The following is a 27,192-nucleotide window of genomic DNA, read 5'->3' on the forward strand; positions in this document are numbered from 1 at the left end:
TACCGTTAACCAGGATACTTTATAACCCAATATTTTTAATCATAAGCATCACAATAGTTCTCTATTACATTAGGTAGCTGTACAGTACACAACGAAAACTTCACCTCTATAACATTAGGTAGCTGTACAGTACACAACGAAAACTTCACCTCTATAACATTAGGTAGCTGTACAGTACACAACGAAAACTTCACCTCTATAACATTAGGTAGCTGTACAGTACACAACGAAAACTTCACCTCTATCACATAAGGTAGCTGTACAGTACACAACCAAAACTAAGTGAACATTTTTAACAAATCAATAAAATAAAAAGTGATCAAACCATTTACAAATCTATAAACTTTGCAATCGATGATCTGTAACAAACAAAACATTCAAATGGGTAGGAATGATAATGTATATAAAAATTGTATTAAATAACTTGCAAGCATTTTTCATGTAAATAAATCCATTTACAAAACTTAATAAATTAATTTGTAAGGAATGATTCTAGAATATAACTATTTCCATTAAATAGTGCCTAAACATTTTAAAGGTGCATTAATACAACTACTGCACAGATTTTTTGTCCATGATAACAGAGTCTAATCAATGATTCACAAATCTTAATATAAATTAATGTAAGAATTATATATACACATAATTAAAAATCTATTTAACAAGCAATACATACGACCATTTGGAATGCACAGAACACTTTTTGGAAGAATAGTACAGGGCACCCACTGTTGACTATATGAGCCGCGTTCTGAGAAAACTGGGCTTGATGCATGTGCGTAAAGTGTCGTCCCAGATTAGCCTGTGCAGTCGGCACAGGCTAATCAGGGACGACGCTTTCCGCTTAAATAGGATTTTTGCTAAGAAGAGACTTCATTTAAATGAAAAATGTCATAAAAGCGGAAAGTGTCATCCCTGATTAGCCTGTGCCGACTGCACAGGCTAATCTGGGATGACACTTTACGCACATGCATTATGCCCAGTTTTCTCAGAACGCGACTCATATGTTATACAGGATTTTATGTACACATGACACCTGTTACACTTTGGTGACACAAATGCACCCACATATAATGCACCTTAATATCCACTACCGATTTCATACCCCTCAGTTTCAACCTTAAGCACTGTAAATCTGGCATCTAACACATTTACAAAATGTTTATGGAAGCACTGATTAAGCATTGAATAGTATGTGTGACAGCCTCTATGTCTGATCCAGCCTGTGTTGCAAGTCTGTTTTTCTAACACTGGCGAGTAAAATCATCCACAAGTCCGTTTTTCTTACACTGCCGAGTAAAATCGTCCATAAAACGGTTATTCCGTATGAGTTTTTTCTCTGCAAAAGAACAAAACACAATCTGACGTACATATTTATATCACAAAACACCGGTATATTTTTATGGATCATCTGTATTAAATCCAAACAAAAAGTAAGATTCTTTTTGGACTGGTGAGAAAGCACAAAAATAGTATTCACAATAAAACAACACACATGACTCATGAGGACGTAGCAATTTAACTGGATTTACACATTTCATGTCTCTGAATACATATTTGTATTTAAAATAAGTATCTTGAGTGTTTTTCCCAGGCCATTTTAGCGTGGCGAAAAGCCACGCCGCCCTCCCCGATCATCACTCTGCACTTTTCAAAGACAAATTTCGCCACGCGCCCTTCTTTTCAAAGGCAAAGTTCGCCACGCGCCCTTTGCCTTTCGATCTTACTTGGTCCACAAAATCAGCTTCCTTGATTGTCTGTGACGCTCCGACTGTGCTTGATTTACTCGAGAGACGTCAACGTCTAATCGACTATATTAATTGAGCAGACTTAATCTTATTATAGTGCTCGATTTATAGGTAGGTCTTACTGACTGCTCCAAAGCTGTGAATTAGTCATGCGTGAATAACCCCATGTCAGTATCAATCGATAATGCCGGAGGCTATGTTATACCAAGCGCACTTTTCGGTCGGCAATGTGTACTCCTCCACGATAAATTCATTACTTCGGACACTTTTGATGAAAAACTCGATGTTATTCTCGTGGCAATTGTGCATTGCATGCATTATTCAGTTATATCAAAACATATATTTTTACGCATAATTACATTTAAAATCACAAACAAATTTATTCTTTATCGTTTTCCTTTTTAAGATAATTAGATCTAATTATTGAAATAATTACTGAGACGTAGATCTATACTAATTTAACAAAATGCGAATCGCGTATACGATTTAACGTTGCTATGCGCACCTGTCGCTTACATCATTTGACATTTTATCAACATGGCGGACTATACAGAATTAAATTGCGACTCGGTAAAAATGGCAAATAACGTCGTAAACGATCGAATTAACGATAGAGATTATACATTAAGAAGGGATTAATGAAATGTCTGTGATAATCAACGATGCATAATTTTTTTTTAGATAGCAACAACATTATTTATTTATTTGTAATCTACTCGGTGGATGTATGTCACGGAAACGAGTGTTTGCATATTGTTAGCGATCAATTTACTCGCAATGTTATTTTAAACATCTGTCAAGATAATTGTTAGAAAATGGGATAAGACAAACATGGTTTCATTTATATGTTAGTGGATCTGTGTATAATCAGATTCATATGCATATATTGCTTTATTATGTTTGTCGTGCTGTACAGTTTATTGAAACAGCATGGAACTTAATGTACATTGCAAGGTAAATATATTAATATAAATCATAGTAAGTTAAATACATCTATTACCATTAAATGTGCTTGATTATATGTAATTTTTTCCACAACTGCTTCTGATGCGATTTCATGTTTCCCCGTAATTCAATGTTCAGGGAACGTTTTTGCCCTTTTTTGCCTAAACTGCGCGCTAAAATGCCCTTTTTGAAAGTAATGCCCCATGCCCCCTTGCCCTCCTCGGAAAAACACTAAATCTTATAAAGAGCTGATCACAACTGAATATGAAGCCCACCTTACTAGAAATGTGCCCCTCATGCCCCCACAACACATGTTAGACACAATCAAATCAACCATATACATGTATGCTACAGCGGACACAAAGACAGAGGGCCATAATCCAGCCAACACTGGATGCAATTGAAATTCCCTTCTTATCAATCATCTATACATTAAGGTAATTTAGCTGTAAAAGTGTGAGCAAAATCTGCCCGACACTTAATTAGGATATGAAAACGCAACATTTTAAGAATATATATTCCAGAGTAGAAAAAAAGACTATGTGCGATAATTCAGCCAAACTAGTCACAGCCAAAGTTCCATTTTTTACAATAGTCTACACATTAAGGTCATGCTATTGTGAAAATTTGAGGGAGATCCAACCAGTTGTTGAAGGTGAGTCAAAAACACTACATTTTGGGACTATGCATTCTAATGTGAAAAAACAGAAAGGGCATTATTAGGGCCAACTTGTCAGTGCGAATATTTGTTTCTTTATGGTCACCTACAAAGTGAGGCTGTTAAACTGAACATTTAAGCAATATCAACCAAGCAGTTTAAAATGAGTTGAAAACACTTTTTTTCGACTATATATTCCACAGTTCAAAAAAAGACAAAGGGCCATAATTTTGAAAAGCTCTTCAAATCCAAGACTCCTTTCTTTATTATTATCAACACATTATCATAATTCCACTGTGAAAAAGTTTGAGATCCACCCAGAAGATAAAGAGGAGATAAAAACACAAGGTTCAGGACTTACAGACAGACAAGTGCATGGCTTAATGCCTCTCACTTCATAGGGGCATACAAATTCACATACAGGGTTACTCCAATATACCCCCTCTTAAACATATGTTCGTACCTCTGTAGAGCCATCCAGCGTTGCAGTCGTCGAAGGTAGCTGCCACTAGCATCACGGGCTACAATGAGAGAGAACTATATAAAAAATCCTGTAAGTTCATAAGTCAAATAGTCAAACCGAAAGACAACATGGTTATCCCACTAGAAACCCCACTTATGACTCAATTTCAATGATACTTGCACAGAATATTTATCTTGAAAATTTGTAGACCAAGTTCGAATTCAGATCAAGTCCATTCAAATACTAGGTCATTGGGTCAAAATCTAAGAAAAACTTGTAACAGCTTTAGAAACTTCTTGTTTATGACTGATCCTAGAACAAGGTCAGAATGTTTATCTTGACAATATCAAGGCTAAGTTCGAATTTAGGTCTAAAAAAGGTCACCAGGTGAAATATTAAACAAGCAAATTTGTTGAATTGATATCCCCCGCCTATATACTTCTGGACACAAAAGTGTTATATTTGACACTAAAAAAACATTTTTTTGAAGATACAAAGGGCCATAACTCTGTTATTATCAGATGGTGTACAATGCCTTTTGGCGTGCATCATCCTATTATCAATATATATACTCATACCAAGTTTCAATGAAATCCGCAAAAGCACTTCCAAGATATGGCTCCGGACACAAAAGTGACGGACAGACGGACGGACAGCCAGACAACGCCAAAACAATATCCCTCCGCCTCTGGCGGGGGATATATACTCGTACCAAGTTTCAATGAAATCTGCCTAAGCACTTCCAAGATATGGCTCCGGACACAAAAGTGACTACAGTAAAAAGCATTTTTTCAAGATACAAAGGGCCATAACTCTGTTTTTTAACAGATGGTATACAATGCCATTTGGCGTGCATCATCCTCTTATGCATATATATACTCATACCAAGTTTCAATGAAATCCGACAAAGCAGTTCCAAGATATGGCTCCGGACACAAAAGTGCCTATAGTAAAAAGCATTTTTTCAAGATACAAAGGGCCATAACTCTGTTTTTAACAAATGGTGTACAATGCCATATGGTGTGCATCATCCTCTTATGCATATATATACTCATACCAAGTTTCAATGAAATCCGCCAAAGCACTTCCAAGATATGGCTCCGGACACAAAAAAGCCTATAGTAAAAAGCATTTATTCAAGATACAAAGGTCCATAACTCTGTTTTTAACAGATGGTGTACAATGCCATTTGGCGTGCATCATCCTCTTATGCATATATATATACGAAGTTTCAATTAAATCAGCCAAAGCACTTCCAAGATATGGCTCCGGGCACAAAAGTTCCGGACGGACAACGCCAAAACAATATCCCTCCGCCTCTGGCGGGGGATAACTAACAAGAGCACCCCATAACGGGTGCCACCGCTTGGCTGCCGGTGCAGTTTTGAATAAATGAAAGCATGTCAGATTTTTTAGATTTTTTAAAGGTCACAGTGACCTTGACCTTTGACCTAGTGACCCCAAAATGGGTGTGGCGTGTAGAACTCATCAAGATGCATCTACGGTGCATATGAAGTTTCAAAGATGTATGTGGAAGCACTTTGATTTTAGAGCCAATGTAAAGGTTTTAGCACGACGCGGATGGCGGACGTTGGACGACACGACGAGCTGGCTATGACAATACAGTAGATTCCACTTAAAAGAATTATCGAATAATTCGGTTAATTGAATAGAAATTGAAAACACCAAACCATTTGCATCTCTTCCCATTGAAAAAACTCCACATAATCTGATAGCAAGTATGGCGAAAACAGCAGAGCTAAAAATCAATGATTCCATATTGATAATAAAGAATGGTCTTTCAAAAACTGAATACTTACTTAATTCTATGTCTTGCATCTTTCCACTTTCATCTGATTTCATGATCTGAAAAAGGATTAACGGCAATGTTATTTTGTGGTACTTTAAAACCAAACTTAGCATAGGACTACTTTACGGTTTTAAACAACACTACTGACTCGAGCAGTTTTAGAGACCATTTTTAAAGAGTTTACCATTATTATTCAACATTTCTTTGATGTTTGAACAGTTTTAATTCTGTTTGCATTTGCAAATAAGATGTCAATTTAATTTTTATTCAGTCCCTATCCCTTCACCACAAAAATGCACAAAAAGGCTATTCAATTCTAGAATTTTAAGCAGATACAACAGTTTAACACTGGAACTTCATTATCAGCTCATAATCAGCCCAATAAATTATCACATCATCGAATGTTTCAGCTCACCTGTTCTTCTCCCAGCCTCTCGTGCAGACTTATCTCCAGTGTCTGTTCCAGGTGAGGGTGATCTCCCTTCACAAACCTGGGCACACTCTCTGGCCTAGAGACAAGAGTTGGAACATGGGTTGACATCCATATGAGCTGCCTTTTGGGGAAACTGGGCTTAACGCATGTGCACAAAGTGTCGTCCCAGATTAGCCTGTGAAGTCCACACGGGCTAATCAGGTGTCAATGCAGGCTAATCAGGTGTGACACTTATCACTTTTATAAAACAAGAAACCGTCGGAGACGGGTGATGCTCCCCAAAGTTTTTTTTGGTCACAATATTGCACTATATATTCAGATAAAAGGAAACGTCTTGAGGGGCATAACTTTGGACAAAACTAGACATGACGTATACCCCCACGTGCGGCATTGACACAGACTATTTTGCATGCTGTCTTCACAAAACAAGAGAAGCTAATTTATGGCGAATTTTAAGAATTATTATGCTATTATCATTTATGGCCATTTTTGACCTTTGAACTCAAAGTGTGACCTTGACCTTGGAGATATCAACATAATTCTTTCATGCAACATACCGTACAATGATGGTGAACAAATGATTTTAAAATCTCACAATGAACAACATAGATATGGCACAGACAAGCACATTTATGGCCTTTTTTGACCTTTGAACTCAAAGTGTGACCTTGACCTTCTACGTTAGCGTTACCGATCGCCGAAATCGCCATTGGCGATTACAATTCCTAGCTGGCGATTAAAAATAAGATTTTCATGAAATTGGCGATTGGAAAAAATAGACCCTATGCTTTACAAATGCACACTCTAAATGCCTGTTTTCAGGCCGTATCAATCGCCAGAAACATCGCCAAGATTACAAAGTTAACATCCTTACCGGAAAGGCCCCAGGGGATAATGACGACCGCCCAGGTCGATAATCCACATGGCTAATGTCTTAATTGGTCAAGCTTTACACTGCAACCAGACTTTTTGAACATTTTGGTTACTTGGCTATTTACGTGATGACTGAATCACTGAAGCGTGCCGTGTAATGACCTATGCTATAGATGTTATGATTCAACGTTATCGAATCGACCAGTACGGATTGGCATTTAATCAGATGGGCGGAGTTATGGCATTGACATAGCCACTATAAACTAATTTCCCAAGACACAACGATTTTGATTGGCTAAAAAAGTAGATAAGAGTTACTTCCCTTTACGGTCGCTATGCGACTTGAAAGACCGATTTAGAAAGTGAGTTGCAGATTCTGGGAAAAATGGATGCTGCGAGCGAAAATGGAAAGTCGAAGCAACAGAAATTAACACAATTCTTTAGAAAAGAAAGCGGACAGAATAATGTAAACTCAGGAAATGACCAAATGTTGAATGCAGAATCAGAAACGTCTATACCTGTCAAGGTTCACGGTTTCGTCGTGAGTCTCACTTTTTTGACATGCAAAGGCGGTCTCATGCTGACTTAGTAATTCCTCACGCATTTCTTCAAAAACGAAAAAAAAATGTTTGGATTTTATAAAATGTCGTATAATTACTTCCGAGACGGGCGGGCTGCTTTAGTGGTTTCAAACCTAAATACCACATGTACCGAAAACTGTTTAACGGTGTTAGTGTATCATTATCACTACGCCACTGGTGTCTATGTAAACAAATAAATTGGCTGCAAAATGTCAGCAAGTGGCTCACCAGCAAAGAAAAATTTTCAAGCAAAAAAGGGCTAATTTCAGAAACAAATAGTCTTAATTTTGCTCAGGAAATAGCCCCAAAACGCACCACAGACAATCTAGGATCAAAAAAAAATCCGGGGGGGGGGGCATGCCGCCGGACCCCCCTAGATTTGGCGACTAAGTTTTTTTCCTTAGCGCCAACCTAGACCTTGTAGATATCACCGTAATTCTTTCGCGTGACACACCATCCAATGATGGTGAACAAATGTGCCAAATGATTTAAAAAATCTCACAATGAACGACATAGTTATGGCCAAGACATTAGCTGATTTATGGCTATATTTGACCTTTGAGCTCAAAGTGTCACCTTAACCTTGGAGATATCGACCTAATTCTTTCGCGCGACACACCGTCCAATGATGGTGAAAAAATGTGCCAAATGATTTTTAAATCTCACAATGAACGGCATAGTTATGGCTCACAAGCTCATTTATGGCCATTTTTTACCTTTAAACTCAAAGTGTTACCTTGACCTTTGAGATATCGACGTAATTCTTTCACGCGACACACCGTCCAATGATGGTGAACAATTGTGCCGAATGATTTTAAAATCTCACAATGAACAACTTAGTTATGGCCATAACTCTCTAAATAAATCATCTAACCAGAACCCACAAATAACATGCACATCTCCTCAAGGTAGTTAAGCTTCCCATAAAGCTTCATTGAATTCCAGTCAGTAGTTGGGGGGACAAAAATTGCACTATATGTACAGTTAATGGAAAATTTCAAAGGGCCATAACTCTGTGAAAAATCATCCGACCAGAACCGGCTGATAATATGCACATCTCCTCTTGGTAGTGAAGCTTTTCATAAAGTTTCATTGAATTCCCGTCATTAGTTGCTGAGAAATCACCCGGACAAAAATTGTGCACTGACGGACGCATGGACAGACGAAGCGGCGACTATATGCTCCCCCCCAAAATTTTTTGGGAAGCATAAAAAATTGTTTGTTTAAAGGAGGTTTCTTCTAAATGAAAATCCAATGTAGGCAAAGTATTGTCCCTGATTAGCCTGTGCAGATTGCAAAGGCTAATCTGGAACCGCACTTTATGCACAAGCATTTAGCTCAGTTTTCTCAGAACGTGGCTCATTAATGTTGCAAAACCTTGTCACACATACCCTAGGTTCACAAGTTGGAATCAATTTATATTGCCAGACATTGCATAATCTTGACAGATGTCTGATACCAAAGCTGGTTTTATGGACCATCATGCATGCATTTTATGACATTTTAACATCGATTTAGCTTTCAAACACAATTGTTCCAAACTAAAAATATTTAAAAAAAAACACAAGATATTTGTTTGTCAGAAACACTATGTCCCCTTCTGTGCAGATGACCTTGACCTTTCACCACTCAAAATGTGCAGCTCCATGAGATACACATGCATGCCAAAGTTGCTATCTTCAATAATGCAAAAGTTATGGCAAAAAGTTAAGGTTGGAGCAAACAAACACAAACCAACCAACCAACAGACAGGGCAAAAACAATATGTTCCCCACTACAGTATGGGGGACATAAAAAACCTTCAGTAAATACTCCTACAAATCAAAGTTTTACATTTACATAGGTCCTGGAAATGCTTTAAAAACTTTAGAAAAACACATTAAAGATCTATTTTTTTATCCCTATAATAGGGTTAAAAACGAACATTTTGACAATAGTTTACCCTATCAATACTTTTTGCATAGAGGAAATCTAGGTGCCCACCATATATTTTGGGGGCCATTGAATAGTGGGAAAATAGCTGATTTCCATACCATCTGCAAAAAGAACATCAGTTCCAATAGACATTACCTACCTCTTCAGATCGGGTGTTGGAGATGGACTGTATCCAACAGGTGTAACTGGTCCAGAGGACTGAGGGGTCACTTTGTCAATGCATTCAACAAACAGGTTCTTCTCTAACTGAGAAATCTGAAAGAAGGAGAAATTTTCATCGTCCCTGAAGTCATTCACAAGAAACTCTATCTCTATTCTATTTGAAGCAACAGTGACCTTGACCCAATGGAGCCCAAATGCTGGGTCTCCATGCAGACCTGATATATCCAAAGATTCATCAAGGTTTGGGAATGAAAACTTGTTTGGGAATGAAAACTTAAGTTACTGATTAGCAAACACAAACCTTAACCAAACTAGTACAAAAGAGGCATTATTCTACTAAATTGCCTATCACAATTGTGGCCCTTCGCCGTTGACCATATATGATGAAAACTGAGACACACATTGATGTATTATTAAATATCATTAGAGGATATACAGAAATGGAGTTGTTGAACAAAAAGGGGCATAATTTTGATAAATTGCAGGTAAGACTTATTAGCCTGTATCTATCCCCTAAATTTAATATTAGTATAAACTTACAAGTAATGGTGACCTTGCCCTTTTACAAATGACAAAACATGAGATGCAAGAGATCTAGTAATAACAAAACATATCTAACAAAACCAGGTTCAGATAGAATTAGGTCAATACACCACATTTCTTCCAACTAAATTACCAGAAACCTTACACTCGTGCCTGTTTCGCATTATGGCACTTAAAATAACAAAACCCTCATAAGTTAATAAATCCCTCATACTCCTACCTTTCTCTGCAGAGATGTGTGTGTATTGTACAAGTCCCTATACTGCTGCTGAACTACGGTGATCTCCTTCTCACGTCCCCGCAGGGTCTTGGACAGCGAGCCCAGTTGGCTGTTCAGAAAACTTCTGTCCTCTGCTAGTTGACTGACCTGCGAATACATTGAATGCAACAATATTATGAGCAAAATATAAAACTAAAAGTATAAGCTTTTAGTAGAATGGGTTATTTAACATTGCAATTAAATAACCTGTATAGCTAGTTCTACAAGGTCTTTAATGGACAAAATTGAGCTCCTCTGTAAGAAGTGAAATCAGCCCAATACAAAAAGAGTTATGAAGTGTCTCAAGCATTCAACTACCTGTAAGGCCAGCTGCTGACAGCGTGCCTCCATCTGTTGCAGCCGTCTCTCCATCATGTCATGCTCCAACTTCAGCCTACTTTTCTCCTGCACTGTCACCTCAAACTGCCTGTGCAGCTTGGAATACTCCCCGTGGAGCTGCCCCGACTTGTCACCTTTCGTTTCTAGCTGCATTTTCAGGGCATTATTCTCCAGGGATGTTTGTTGCATGGACGTCTCAACTGTGGATTTGCTCTGAAGAAGCTTTACATATTGCGAGTGTAATGTTGAGCATTCATTTTCAAGTTGGGAGATTCTTTCAAGCAATGTTTTGTTAGTCTTTTCAAGATGCTGAAGTTCAGTGGTGGTTGCCTTTTGGCTATCATATTCGTTTAACTTGTTGAATTTTAGATAAAGTTCTTTTACTTGTGTTGTAAGAGAACTGTTATCAGCAATGACCTTGGTGTATTCATCACTTAATGACTCGTACTCTGATCTAAGTGCATCAAATTTACTTAACTGTGATTTTGCTTTCGCCATAGCTTTTTTGAATGTCACATTTTCATCATGTGTATTTTTTACAACATTTCCCATTGAAGTGATATTTTCTTGAAGTTCTTTGATACTTTTTACAGTGGACTCTTTTAACGACATGTTTCCAGTTTCTGAAAAGCCATGGTGATCAACAGCTTGTTTTAAATCACTTTCATTAAATGATTTCACATATTCAGTCACTGATGAAATAATTTCTTTTAAACACTTTACCTCAGTGTTAAGATCATGTATACTTATATTTGCATCATCAAGATTTGCACCTAGCTCTTTTATTATCTTTACCTGTTCTTCTTTATCATTTTCAGACAATTTTAATTGTGCTTGTGTAGATGTGATAGTTGCATTAAGATTCAAAATTTGGTCTTCCAGTACTTTGTTGTCATTTTTCAGCAAAATAATTTGAATATTGAGTTCTCTGTTTTGAGTTTGTAGCATATTGTCTTTATTCTGTAATGTTTCCACATTTCTAAGCAGGTCTGAAGATTGCTCTTCTAATATTTTCTTTTCAGTTTTGAGTGTTTCTAAATTTGTGCAAAGATCCAACAACTTAGCTTCTAATGTAGTGTTTCTACTTTGTAGTGTATTAATGTTTGAATTCAGTTCACTAGAATGAGCTTCAAACAAGCTTTTGTCATTTTGCACCATTTCCATAGATATTTCAAGATCTTCCGTTTTTGCTTCCAACACTGTTTTTTCATGTTGCAGTGTTTCTATTGTTGAACCCAGTTCAACAGTCTGTGCTTCCAACAGTCTGTTTCCATTTTCTAATATTTCCAACTTTTTATTAAGCTTCACAGACTGCGAGTCTAGCATACTTTGCAGTGTTTCCACAGTCGTATTAAGTTCACTTGATTGTGTTCGAAGTATTTCGTTTTGATTTTGCAGTTCTTTCATCATTTTTGTTAGTTGATCAAATTGCACTTCCAACAATGCCTTTTCATTATGTAGAGTTTCATAAGTACCACTTAATTCTAAAATTTGAGATTCAAGCATTTTCTTTTCATTTTGAAGTATTTCTAATGTATTGTAAAGTTCCACAGATTGTTCTTCCAATATAGTGAATTTATGTTGCAATGTTTGAAGTTCATTTAATTTGTCTTTTAGCATTTTATTTTCAGGTTGTATGGTTTCCACAACTCTTTTCAGATCATCAATTTGCAGTTCCACGTTCTCTTTCTCATGTTGCATTGATTCTACCATACAATTAAGTTCCATAATTTGTGATGCCAGCATTTTCTTTTCATTTTCAAGTGTTTCCACCTTTCTACTAAGTTCTGCGTTGGTAGCTTCCAAGACAGTGTTTATATTTTGTATTGTCTCCGAATTCATTTTGAGATTGCTGGATTCTACTTCAGACAATCTCTCGTCGTTTTGAAACATTTCCACAGTTTTACTAAGTTCCTCAAGCTGCACTTCCAACATTTCCTTCTCATTTTGTATTCCTTCGACTGTTCCCTTAAGGTCTGCAAATTGTACATCCAGCATTTTCTTTTGATTCTGATATGTTTCAACCACTGCATTCAGTTCAACATTATGTGCTTCCAACATACCATTTTCCTTTTGTATTGCTTCAAACTTGTTGTTTAGACTAGCACATTTTTCTTCCATTATTGTGTGTTCATTTTGTAGCATGTCCACGTTCCTTCTAAGTTCCACAGTCTGGGCTTCAAGCAATTTGCATTCATTTTGCACTGCTTCAAAGTTTGAATTAAGCCCATTAGATTGTTCTTCCAAAATCTTCTTTTGACTTTCTTGCATTTCCATATTCCTTTGCATTTCCACCAGCTGTAATTCCAGATTTTTATTTTCATCTTGCAACTTAGTAACCAGTAATTGTATTTCACCATGCTGTGCCTGATTTGTAAGTGAATCTTGTTCTAATTTTTCTTTCTCTTCATTTACCAAGTTTAGTGCATTCCTCAAATGCTCCACAGTTTCAGACACAGAGCCTGCCTTCGAAATTTCCTCTTGAAGTGACTTCAACATTATTGTTTGCCTACTATTTACCTCCTGCAAGTCCATGTTTGATGATTTCATCTGCTCTAAAACTTCTTGATATGAAGCATTATCATTTTGGAGCATCACATATTGCTCTTTAAGCTCTGCAATAAGGGTTTGTGATTTTTGATCTTTAACAGTGAACTCTTCAACTAAATATTGTGTCTGTTGCAGATCATTTTGTAGATGCGATATCTTTTCCTCTTGTTCAGACAACTGACTTCTACAATTATCTAATTCTGTCAACATATTTCTTTCATTATTATCATGATTTAGTTTCTCTGTTGTTATTTGTTTTAATGAATCTTTCAAAGTCACAATTGTATTTTGAGCTATTGAAAGTTCTCGGGAAAGTTCCTCAACCCTTTTTATTGACTGCTGATTTTCTGTGTCAAATAAAAGTCTTTCTTCTGACTTCTTTGAAACAAGTTCTTGCAATTCTTGCTTAAAACCTTCATTTTCAATTTTTAGTGCTTGCCTTTGGTCCTCCAAATGGGCAACTTGATCAATCAATTTTTGTTGCTCATTCTGAAGAGAAATAATAAACATATTGAGCTCATGAACACCACCCCTTTCAGTACTCAACTCATTTTCTAAAGCAATTATTCTTTCCTGCAAAACTTCCTTCATATTACTTGTACTACTAATATCTGATTCAAGATTCAGTACCTTTTCCTGGCATTGACTGATTTCTTTCTCATAAACAACTTCTGTTTTTTGATAGTTATCATTATTGACTGATTGCGATTGATTGTCTGCGAAAGAATCCGTTTTGACTGGTGCACCAATTGCAGACTCCAATAAAGCTGATGTGACTGGTCTTACTGTTTCAACAGTCACTTCATCCACTACCACAGGTTCTGTATAACTTTCAGATTGCATCATTGTAAGCTGACACTTAAGAGATTCATTTTCTTGTTGAAGTTTATCACTCCTGTCCAACTGTGTTTCATATGACATGTTTACTTGTTCAAGCATTCTCTTTAGCCTCACAAATTCTGTTTGCAATTCATAAATTTGTTTCGATTCAAACTGTTTATTTTGTGTACTTGTATCTTTCTTTAAACTATCCAAATTACCAATGTCTGCATGGTCTATGGTTGCTTCAAATGTTTCATGTGTATTTTGTATTTCAAGTTTGGCATTCAAAACAGTCATTTTAACTACCATTCCTGCCACTGCTTCAATCATAGATGATGTTTTGTTTTCAAAACTACTCAAACAAGTTCTAAGTTCATCAATTTCTTTTGAAAGAATTTGAATTTGTTCTTCTTTCTTCTTTATTGCTTCTTCATTAATAATATGTGTATTATAATCAGATTTTTTTTCTTCAAAGGCCTTCTTAACATCATCTAGGGCAGTGTTATGTTCCTCAAGCAAGGACTTCATTTGATTATCAGCATCACTTTCAACCTTCAAGACTTTCTTCTCAAGATTTTTAACGATGGTATGGCTCTGAGTAAGTTGTTCATGTAGTGAACAGATTTTTTCAACACTCAAATTTAATTCTTCTTGCAATGTCTGCTCTCTTGACACAGACTGTTCTTTCTCATCCTGTAACTCTTTTTCTAACTTTGCTTTCAAGGCAATTTCTTTTTGAAGGCTTTCATTTGCTTTTGTTAACTGAAATTTTATTTTCTTCGCAGTTGCCAAAGCTTTGGTAAATCTTTCTTCTTTCTCATTCACAGTTTGCTTGAGAGTTGCATTTTCTTTCTCCAAGATTTCTATTTTACTTTTAAGGGTATCACCTGAGTCGGTATTGGTTTCTGTCTGAGTCTGATTTTCTAACATTAAATGTATGCTTCTTTCTTTTTCAGCATGTTCACTTTCACTTTGCATTTCAGAAATTCTTGCTTCCATTAATTTATTTTCATTTCTTACTTTGTCTATCTCCTCTTTCAAGGAACACACTTTAACATACAGCTGAGTGTTGTCCTGAGTTCCAGAAGACAACTGAGTGGACCATTCAAAGAGATCTTGTTTCATGCAGTCTATGATTGCCTTCATAGACATGTTCTCCATTTCATCCTAAAATACAAATAAAAGAAACTTTCAAACACTTAAAACATATACCCATAAAATAATATTTCCTAAACTAATAAAACATTATTAATACTAGCGACAATGAGAGATGAAGACTGTGGCCATTTTCAGCTACACTGTAGAATAATAATGTATTCAATTATTATTCAGAATTAAATTGATTATACAAATATTTTGCAATTAATTTAATATGTACTACTAAATTGTCTGCAAGTGTTCATGTTGAATCACAATGCTTTATATTTTCACTACATGGGCTTACACATTTGACTGCTCTGAACTGACATCAAACTAAAATGTGCTCAATGCTATTGTATGGTAGATGTATATTCTTACGATTTTGGAAGTACCAAAACAGTTCTTTGGAACAAACTACGAATAAAAAATATAGTATATAACCTAGATTCCAAAGTATTACACCAGCTATAATTGTAAATATATTTTTAATTTTTAATTCAACAAAACTGATTTTTATTACACACATATTTGAACAAACAAGACATGCTAATAATTGATATGACTGTTGTACCTTCATGACTTCAAGGGCAAAGTCAGCCATATCTCCAGTCCCAACGCCATCGCTTGAGTGTACAAGATGGCCTTCTATACGTTCAGCTGTATTTGCTACACAGATAGCAACTCCAACATAACCAACAGCTGTGTGCAAAACATTGACTGACTGAATATTCTCTTGAAGTGATGTTTTCAATTTCATGAACTCTGATTTCATTTTAACTACTTCAGTAAAAATTGTATGAATTGCTCTAGTTTTCTCAGAAACAATATCCTCTAGTTTTGAATTGCTCTCACACACTTGCTCTTTTTCAGCCTTTAACAATTCTATTATGTTCAAGAGATCCCCAATCTTGACTTTGCATTGATCAAGCTCAGATTGAACATTAAAAGATTGCTTCTTAGAGTAGTCAACATCATCTGACATTGATGTTATTGTCTCTTTCAAAGAATGCACCATCATATTTTGCTCCTCAAGAAGCACTTTCAGTTTATTGCAACTCTCCCTTTTAGCATATAATTCACCAGACACACTCTGAACTTGGTCTCTTTCCTCTTCTAAATTCTGTGTCAAAACAGTAACTCTATGTTCCAATTCCTGTTGTTTAGCAAATGAACTTTCAAATTCAGTTTTCAAAGTACTTAATTCAGAATTACTGTTAGCAAGCAGATTTTCAAGCTCTTTTATTCTTAATGTGTTTAACTCAATCTGTTTGGAAAAATCAGCATTCACTTGCTTTAATGCTTTGTTTTCTATAACCATGTTTTCATTCATTTGTTGTATTTCATCCATGTTCTCCCTATCTTGATAAAATTTTCTCATTTCCTCAGCAGCTCTTTGCAAATCTCTTTTACACTGCTCCACTGTCATTTCAAGATCCAACTTTTCAGATACAAGCTGGTTCATCTGCTCATACAATGACTGAACCTCCTCTTTTTCTGTGTCTATCACTTCTTTCATACTAGTACTTTCCATTTCTTGATCTTGGAATTTCTTCTGCATATCATTTTGAGACATTGTCAAGTTTTCAAGGTCTTTTATAACTGTGTTTAACTTCTCTTGCATTTTCAAACATTCTTCTTCTCTTGAAGCAATTGTAACATCTTTGTCTTTTAACTGCAGCAGAAGGTCTGTCATGTTCACATTTTGTTTATCAGCTTCTTCTTTCATAATATTGCACTTTTCTTTGAGCTCAGCAATAAGAATTTGTGAATTATGATCTTTTGCAGTGAAGTCTTCAACTAGGTGATGCAACTGCTGCAGTTCAACTTTCAAACTTTCTATCACTTCCTCCTGTTCAGACAATTTACTTTTGAATGTATCTAATTCTGTTAATTTGTCTTTTACATAATCGTCATTTGCTTGCTTTTCAGCAGTCAGCTGCGATATTGTAGCTTGCAAATTCATAATTGTACTTTGAGCCACAGACAATTCACGATAAATTTGTTCTGTGCGTTGTAAATTATCATCTCTCTCTCTGCACAGTAGAAGGTTTTCTTCTGACTTTTTAAAAGAAGTATCTTTCAATTCTTTTCTAAGACTATCATTTTCAACGTGTAATGATTGACTTTGTTTTTTCAACTGTATTATTTGATTTTTCAATTCATTTTCTGTGCTTTTTAGAGAAATATTTACCTTTTCAAGATCTTTAGCATCAACATTGGCAGTATTTAACTCCTCTTCTAATGATCTTATCAGTTGATGCAATTTTTCTGTTTCAAATTTCAATTCATTTTCAGATTCAGCTTTTGATTCAAGATTCTTTATTTTATCCTGAAGCAGACTTATTTCTTCTTCATATGAAACTTCTTTCTCCATATGGTCTTGTAATACATTTTCAATATTATGGCCAAACTGAGCAATTTTAATTGTTTTGGAATCCATACATGTTTGCCCTTGTGTAACACCTGCAGTTTCCAAAACTGCTGAAGTTAGTGGTTGGATTGTTTCAACAATTATTCCATCAGCAGTGTCAATTGCAGAACCGTTGTTTCCAATTTCATCAAGCACATTTTCATTTTGGATAAGTGTTTGCTTGGAAGTAATATTGTCCTGAACAGATTTAACAAGTGAAGCCTGTTTAATAAATCTGGACTCCAAACTTTTCAACAAGCCTTGTATTCTTCTTCTACTGACATCAACTTCATTAACAATATTATTGTCTGCATCATTTTCATTGAAAACCTGTGCCAAAGCTAAATCATCAGCATTTGACTTATTTGTTTCTAATTCATCATCTAATACAGTTTTATTTAGCAAATCTGCAATAAAATTCTCTGTCTCTGACATAAGTACTTGTCTACTTTGGAGTTGTTCACTTATCTGCATTAAACTATGGTCTTTTGTACCAACTTCTTGTTGTGCTTCTTCATACTTGTTATGATACCAGTCTATTTTCTGTTCTAATGTTTGTTTTTCTTGAAATAAGGCATCCACTGAGACATTCAATTGTAACAGAGTTTGCTTGTATTGTTGACATTCTGTTAATGTTTCCATTAACTTTTGATTTAAGAGCTTGATATCATTTTCAAGAGATTGCATTTTCTCTTCACTTTCAGTTTTAATATTTCCAACTGACAGGTTTGTATTCACCAAATCCGAATTCAGCTGTTCCACTTCAGCCATCCTGGTACATAAATCTTCATAAAGTCTCTTGTTTGTCTGGTTTTGTTCAGTTACTGTAGTTTCAAGTGATACTATTGCCTTTTTGAAAGAATCTTGCTCTGAAACAAACTGCTCTAGATGTTTCTCTGTAGCCATCAACTTTTCCCGTAGTGAAACTAGTTCCATTTCCTTTTCTTTAGTCTCTGTAGTTAAACTTGCAATTCTTTCTAATGCAGTTTCTTGTGCTTTTTCATTTTCAGCTAATTTCGAGTTAACTTCTAAAACCAGTGCCTGAGAGGCAGATATATTTTCATTTAATCTGACAATGTCTTCAGTTTGCATTTGCGCTGCACTCTCTGCAATTTTCAACTTATCAGTAACTGACTGAAGCTCATTTTGATATGACTCACACTGCTGATGCCAATGACTGCAGGCTGTCTGCAAATCGTTACATCTGTTTTCCCAAGATCGCGATATTTCAACTATCTGTTGGTGGGATGCGAGAATATTATTGTATTCTATTTCATTTTTAGACAATGTTTCAACATGGTTTTGAAGGTCAGAGTTCAATCTCATTATTTCGGTTTCTTTTTCTCTTAATTTTGATTCAAGTTCTGCTATCTCTTGTTGACAGCTCTCAGATTGTTTGCTTAGTATACAAATATGTTTATCATAATTACTTTTTTCTTCAGTCAGTTTGTTCATTTCTTTTGTAATGTTACTTAAATCAGTTCTCAACTGAACATTTGAATTCTTTTCGCTGTCTAATTCATCACAAACACCTTTAAACCTATCATTTAACATTTCCATTTCATTTTTTAATTTAGCTTTATAAACAGTTTCTTGCGCTTTTTCGTTTTCGGTCATTTTCCAGTTAAATTCTAAAACCTGTGCCTGAGAGGCAGATACCTGTTCGTTTAATCTGACAATTTCTTCAGTATGCATTTGCGCTGCATTCTCTGCCAAGTTCAACCTATCAGTAACTGACTGAAGCTCATTTTGATATGACTCACACTGCTGTTGCCAATGTGTGCAGGCTGTCTGCAAATCATAACATCTGCTTTCCCAAGATTGCGATATTTCAGCTATCTGTTGGTGGGATGCAAGAATATTGTTGTTTTCAAATTCATTTTTAGACAATCTTTCAACATGTTTCTGAAGGTCAGAGTTCAATGTTACTATTTCGTTTTCTTTTTCTCTTAATTTTGATTCAAGCTCTTCTTTCACTTTCTGAAGGCTCTCAGAATGTTTGTTTAGCATACACATATCTTTTTCATAATTACCTTTTTCCTCAGTCATTTTTTCTATTTCTTTTGTAAGATTGTTTAATTTAGATCTTAACTCAACATTTGATTTCTTTTCACAGTCTAATTCATCACAAACACTTTTATACCTATCACTTAAGATTGCCATTTCATTATTTATCTCATCGTTATAGACAGTATTTTCTTTGAGTTGCAATTTAATGGCTTCCAGCATTGTATCTTTTTCATTAATTGTAACAGCATTTTCTTCAAGCATCTGATTTAATTTCCCTAATTCAGTCTGGTTGTTATTATAAATTTCTGAAGATTGTTGTAATTGCACTTGCAAAGAACTTAACTGATCTTCTTTATAGTTTAAACACTCTTTTAATGCTGAAATTTCATCATTTAATTGATCATTAACAATCACACCTTCATTCAATTTTTGCTCAAAAACTACTATACACTTGTTTAAATTAAATATTTCAGTTTTGCTGTGTTCATTCATAGTCATTACATCTTGCGCTTGCATTCTGGTCGAGGCTAACTGATCCTGTTCAAGTTTTAAGCTTTCTTTTAATAAAGTTATTTCATTACTTAATTGACCAATATAAGTGGCACTTTCTTGCAATTGCAGTTCATTTGCTTTAAGTTGTGTCTCACTTTCCATTATAATTGAATCTTTTTCTTGTATGATCTTGTTTAAATTCTGTATGTCAGCTTTGTTTTCTTCATTCACAGATACCAACTTTTCCATTTGCATTCTTAATGAAGCTAAATGATCTTGTTCACCTGAAATTTTATTCTGAAATAAGTCTAAGTCTTCTTTCAGCAGGTCTCGTTGTCTTTCAAGCTCATCCCTTTCAATGCAAACCTTTTCAATGTCATCTCTACAAGCAACAATTTCATCTTCTAGTCTATAAATTTCTCCTGTTTTTCTATCTAACATATCATGTGCAGCGTCTAACTGATCTTCTAGATCATGACAGCTCTCCTTCCATTCACATAAATCATCTGCAGTTATATCAATTTTATGTTTTAAATCATCTTCAATATCCTCCAGCATTTTGACTTTATTATTGAGATCTTTGACACTTTCCTGTAAAATTAGTACATCAGTCTCTTTTTCGCTGATAAGAACCTGCTGATCTTTTAATAATTCTTCCAGTTTCTTGACTTTCTTGTCCTTTCCTTTTACTAGCATTTTCACTTTTGTATTTTCCTGCAGTAGCATTTTGTTTTTGTGACTCAGGTTTGCAAGTTTCTTTTTTATTTCATTATCTGACACTGATATTTCCCCACTCAATACAATGTCTGCTGTAGAATTTTCATGACCAAGATCTTCAACATAATCTTTGTGTATTGTTTCAAATTGATCACCTTCTGGTAGAAAATCATCATGTGAAGCCTTAAGATTTTTCACTTCCTCTTTTGCTGTATCAAGTTCATATTCTAAAATTATTTTTTCCTCTTGCAAAATTTTTACTGTTTCTTCTAAACTTGTTACTTTTGATAATTCTTTTTCTCGCACGCCATTTTCAGATTCTTGAATGGACTCCATTTTGTCCTTAATGTCAAACAAACTTTTATGAGATCTTTCTAATTCTTCTTCAAAATGACTTTTTACCTTTCTTAGTTGCATTATATCATTATTCAAGTCTCCAACTTCGTGCTCTAATTGTATCAGTTTCTCTTTTAGTCTACTATTTTCAGCATTAACTTGTTCTAGCACATTTGTCTTCTCTGCCACCATTTCCTCCATTTGTTTTACTTTTGATTCTTTTCCTTTATTAATCTTTTGCAATTTACTTATCTCACCCTTCAACTTTTCAGTTTCATTTTCCAAAACGTGAATCTGACTTTTACTACTTGTGAAAAGTTTTTCTAATTCTTGAGCTTCAGTGTTCTTGCTACTTAATTCTTCAGTCTTTTCATTCATAACCAAATCAGTGTTTTCATTAATTTGCCTAATCTTGGCAGTTTTTGCTTTGTCAATGGTTGTTAACCTAATTATTTCTGTTTTCAATTTCTCATTTTCTTTTGTTAGCAAGTCAAAATTTGAATGCATAGTATTTCTATCTGTAAACTTTGGTGTTGACTCTATTGTAAATTGTAGTTTTTGAATTTCTTCATCTTTTTGCTGCAAAACATATTCTAACTTTGCACATTTCACTTCCAGGTCGACATTAGATGAGCTTGCATAGTCTGTAATGAAATTTCCAGTCAAGTCTTGCACTTTATTTTCAAGAAGATATTTTTCTTTCAACAGATTTTCTCTTTCTGTTCTCAACTCTTCTAGATTTGTATTCAATGCTTTTAATTTTGCATCTTTACCTTTGCTTATCTTCTGAACCTTTTTGTTGTCATTCTTGTATTTATTTAGATCGTCAGAAACTTGCTGCATCATTTCACTTATTTCTTTAGGATCAAATGTCTTATCACCTTCTCCTAAAGGTATATGCTTAACATCAGCCACGTGTTTTGTATCCCCTTGGTCTTCAGTATCTTTTTTATCTAATATCTGACAGAGAGACATTCTTAGATCTAGCAGGTGAGAAAAAAGTTTTCTTATTTCTTCTTTGTATTGCTTGTTTTCTTTCTTCAAAACATTAATATCAATTACTTGTCTACAGCATAGGGCGTCAAGAGACTGATTCAACCGCTGAAGTTCCATTACTCTTTCTTTTGTTAAATCCATTTCAACAACATCATATGCAGCACTGTTATCTCCTCCAGACATTTTGGTTACTGTTTTATCTTCTAATGACTCAAAACCTCCTGTAGTTCTTAATTCCGGTTCCATAGGTACGTCTGTTTTCATTCTGGCTTTACAATCCTCATCATCCTGAAAAATAATGCAATTTTTCTAAGAACCTGTAATCATATCAGAAAAAAAAGTTATCACACTCTGTGTATATCCAGCCACAGGTGCATTTTTGCTGAAAGGATACTGTATGAATTTGCAATGCCATTAGAAAACGATGAGCCTTGTCACAGACAAAATAAATGTGCTTGACTTCTTAAAATTAGGGTGTGGGGTGACAATCCTCAACCCAATGGGTTCAAAGTTTGCGGAAAGGGGACGGTCTCGCGACATAGCTTTTAGATAAACCATGCCTGTTGAACAAATAAACATGGGAACCAACTATGGGGTGTTCATATCAAAATGTGTGTGTGGGGGGGGAGTAAGCTTGGCACCATCCCCAACAGAGATAACCCCAAATATACAATGACAGAAAACTGAAGCGATCCAGAGGTGCGGTAATACATTTTTCCCCAGGGTAAGGATCCCTGTAACACAAGCCCTCAAACCATGAGCTAACCCAGTAACCCTGACAAAGGCATCAAGTCTTGAAGGCGGAGGTTCTGGCCGCACACCTGACTTGTAACAAACTATGGTGCCAAGCAACACAGCCAAACATTATTGGTGCAGTGTAAGACAGTGAGGGTTGTGCTCACCCTGTGAAGTCTTGACAGAAAAACTGATACAACATGCATATTCCCCATATGGTCCACTGCTTGTTGAAGTATTTTTTGAGGATCCAGACTTAAGATTCCAATTATTTGTGTTTCCCATAATGGTCCTCTATCCACATACTGAGTTTCATCAACCTAGCTTAAATATGTGTGAGATCCAGATGTTACTTTTCACTTATTTATGTAACAATTCATTATAATGGCAACCACAATTTTAGTATGATGAAAAACTAAAATTTGCATATTTTCCATATGGCACTCTATCAACATACAGAGTTAAACCAGTCTAACTTAATTACTTTTTTGTCTTGAGATATGGCAAGATTAAGGGGTGTTGCAGCAGTTTTTGAATTTTTTCCATAAATATATTTTTGAACATTTGTCTAGAAATAATACAAACAAATGGTATATGAACAAGAGTGCCAAACTGTCACAAGATACGCCCGTTTGAAGGTTTTGGACAAGTTTAAAAGTTTACCATTCTAGTGGCAAAATGATATATTTTTGAAAATTAAGCAGCACATTTTGAACATGACCTTAATATCATCTAGACTCAACTTCTGACTAAATTTGGTGAAAATCGGATGAAAATTACTTCAATTAGAGAGCAGACACCATGCTAAATGCTTGAAATGCACTAAGTGACATCGTGACCTAGTTTTTGACCCAGAAAGACCCATATTTGATCTGGACCTAGATATCATTTAGATACAACTTCTGACCAAATTTGGATAAGATTGGATGAAACAAACTTCAATTAGAGAGCAGACACCATGCTAAATCCTTGAAATGCACTAAGTGACCCCGTGACCTAGTTTTTTACCTGGCATGACCCATGTATGACCTAGTGACCAAAAATGGGTGTGGCGTGTAGAACTCATCAAGGTGCAGCTTCATATGAAGTTTCAAAGTTGTAGGTGGAAGCACTTTGATTTTAGAGCCAATCTTAAGGTTTTTGAACGATTCGGATGGCCGACGAGCTGGCTATGACAAAACCTCAGGTTTTCTCCGAAAACAGCCGAGCTAAAATTTATGCAATGATTTTTAAGTTGTTTTGTATATCAAAGACGATACATGTATCAAAATTACATGGGTAAAGATACCCAATAAACAGTATACAACATCTTCAGACATAAATCTCCTTTTTTTCAAAATAAATCTGAATAAACTAAAAAAAATTGAAATGTACCTGAAAACAAGAAGTTAAACATCACAATATCCGAATACATGTAATAGCATATGACAAACGATATGGTTGAAATATCCTTGATACATAAACCTGGCGCACACCGCTTAAGTGTGACTGACAGAAGCGCAAATGCAAGGACGTGACCTTTTCCTTTTCTATATTATCCCTACGCCTTCCTGCAGGTAATAAAAAATCTGTGACACTAAGTTGTTAGGCAAAAGTATACACTTTTTCATAACCATGTGATTTTAAAATAGCATGAAGACAAATGGAGTATTTATCTCGAGGTCTTATGACAAGTTGTTGTTTTTTATTTTTATTTGCTAGATTGCATTGAATACCTTGGACTTTTATCTGCTTTCATAAGTCAGTTTCAGGGAAAAAAGTGCTTGATGTGTACGCAAATGCCATGACATGCTCCAAGTTACATGCTCCAAATTCGAATTAAACCTTTAAATCAGCGTATTGACCATCTGTGTATTTAAATATATTTAACTATAACAAGAATATAATATATTTACCTCTCGGACTTGTTTTGCTTCTTTTTTCACAGATCTACCCTTGCTTAATAATTGTGTTTTGGTCTTTAAAAGCATTTTCTCTTTGAGTTTAGCTACATTCTTTTCATCTTTCTTTGGTGTTTGCTGGTCAACTGTGTCCTGTAAATGCAAAAGTTCTTCCTCTTTTGCCTTCAACCTTGCTGACAAATCCTCACACATATCTTGCAACTGTTTAAGGCCATCAGTTTTCACTACCTCATGATCCGAACTAAGACCATGGTTTTCTGCAATCAAAGCACTTGCATCAATTTCAGACCCTGATGCAGAGCTCTTGAAACTTAAAACTTGATTAGACAATTTGTAATGCCTGTCCTGTAAAGAGCTATATTCTTTCATTGATTGGTTATACAACTGTTCATAATTGGCACACACTGATTTCAAAGTACTCAATTGTTGATCCCTTTCTGTCTTTTCTGCTTCATGTTTTTCTAACAATTCCTCTAATTTTCTTTTAAAGTTTTGCCTTTGAATGTTTAGTTCAGATTCCACATGCATAAGATGTGACTCAGACAAAATGGTTTTCTCTGACAGATCCTGAAGCTTTTCTTTCATTGACCTCTGAATTTTTCTCTCATTCTCTAACTCACTTTCCTGAAGCCTACACTTACTATCCAGTGCCTCTATGAGACTGGTTTTCTGAGCAATAACATCATGCAGGTCCCCTATCTGCTGTTGCAGCGCTTGTATCACACTGCCCTCTATGTTGACTGGATTTACTGACATGATTTCCTTAATATTCCTATCCTGTCTTCTGATAAGTTCTGTAAATTCTGCATGCACATTTTCCAGCTCATTTTCCTTTTCTTTGTACTTCTCTTTTAAATTCAAAATTTTGTCTTCTTGCTCTTTAAGTATTTCTTCAAAATACTTCTGGGACTCCGAAAGTCGAACATTAAATCGTTCTCGTTCACTAGTCAATTCTAAGTTAGCTTTCACCAACTGTTCTTGTAGCTCAGATACCTTTTCATCACTGCTTTCCATATTCTGTGACAGTTTGGACACCAACTTAGCCTGGTTGCTTATCATGTTCTCCTTTTCTTGGATAGTAAGTTGTAAGACCTGTTACAGATAAATGTTGTTATGAATGAAAGCATATCAATATTACATGTAAATATCCACATTAAAGATACTTGAGCATAATTTTTTTTAAGGTCGCCTGTCTTAATGGCAAAGTGTATATATGCATCAAATTTGTTATTTGTTTAATACAATTATATAATATGATTGTGTATTGATGACATTTGTTTGTTTATTTGTTTAACTGGTCTTTCTTGAGTTCAGTCGTCTTAGAAGGAAGATGTAAGATGGCTAAGAGCCCTAAGTTGATGCAGAATAATGAGGAGGTTTTTTTACATTCGACAAATATTGGAATATTGAAATTGGTGAGCAAACTATTGTACTTTTAAGTTAAAAAAATAAAAAGATGCATTGTACTTGTATTAAACAAGAATATCAATAAAACTGATGGATGCTCCCCGATGATGCGCTTTGTCAATGTATGTGTTAATAAACACCTAAAAAATCTATTATTAGCCTCGCTGACCTTGACCCAGTGACCTCAAACCTCATCAAAAGGTAGAGGTCCATGCAAGGTACCTACATGCCAAATATGAAAGCGATTGGTAAAGTATTGAAGGCGCTATGAGAAACGGTAGCAAAAGTGTGATGGAAGGAAGTCTATTATTAGCCTTAGTAACCTTGACCTTGACCCCAGTGATCTCAAACCTCATCAAAAGGTAGAGGTCCATGCAAGGTACCTACATGCCAAATATGAAAGCGATTGGTAAAGTATTGAAGGCACTATGAGAAACAGTAGCAAAAGTGTGACGGAAGGAAGTCTATTATTAGCCTCTGTGACCTTGACCTTGACCCCAGTGACCACAAACCTCATCAAAAGGTAGAGGTCAATGCAAGGTACCTACATGCCAAGTATGAAAGCAGTTGGTAAAGTATTGAAGGTGCTATGAGAAACGGTAGCAAAAGTGTGACGAAAGATGGTAAGTAAAGAAGGACAAACTGGCAACTATATGCTCCGCCAAAATTTTATTTCAGGGATTATAAAAACATATCTGCAACAATCACCCAAAAGCTGAAATGCAAAACAGCAAAACATGCTGCTGTTATAGAGCGTTTCTTAACCTCAATCATCAAACATAGATTTAATTTTGAATGTTTATGGGCTTTAAGAAATAATTAAACATACCCCAAACAAGAGGGCCTGAAAGGTCCAAAGTCGCTCAAGATTCAAAGGAACTGACCTGTTCTGTGCAGCCCAATATGTCATTAGAACAAAATGTTCTT

At 35.4% G+C, this 27,192-nt stretch overlaps 1 protein-coding gene across 1 annotated transcript in view; it reads right to left on the reverse strand.

Annotated features, from left to right (window-relative positions):
• Window positions 1–27,192, reverse strand: part of LOC127848510 (centromere protein F-like) — a 34,342-nt gene continuing 7,150 nt past the window's right edge. The window contains exons 4-12 of the mRNA XM_052381012.1: window positions 24,853–25,950; window positions 15,833–22,510; window positions 10,729–15,288; window positions 10,372–10,518; window positions 9,586–9,701; window positions 6,040–6,133; window positions 5,635–5,680; window positions 3,815–3,872; window positions 1–1,339 (exon numbers count right to left, since the gene is read on the reverse strand). Coding sequence (XP_052236972.1) covers window positions 1,318–1,339; window positions 3,815–3,872; window positions 5,635–5,680; window positions 6,040–6,133; window positions 9,586–9,701; window positions 10,372–10,518; window positions 10,729–15,288; window positions 15,833–22,510; window positions 24,853–25,950 — 12,819 coding nt within the window. The 3' untranslated portion in view covers window positions 1–1,317. The remainder of the gene's footprint in view (window positions 1,340–3,814; window positions 3,873–5,634; window positions 5,681–6,039; window positions 6,134–9,585; window positions 9,702–10,371; window positions 10,519–10,728; window positions 15,289–15,832; window positions 22,511–24,852; window positions 25,951–27,192) is intronic.

The sequence above is a fragment of the Dreissena polymorpha genome, chromosome 1 (assembly GCF_020536995.1).
Source record: "Dreissena polymorpha isolate Duluth1 chromosome 1, UMN_Dpol_1.0, whole genome shotgun sequence".
NCBI classification, from domain to species: domain Eukaryota; kingdom Metazoa; phylum Mollusca; class Bivalvia; order Myida; family Dreissenidae; genus Dreissena; species Dreissena polymorpha.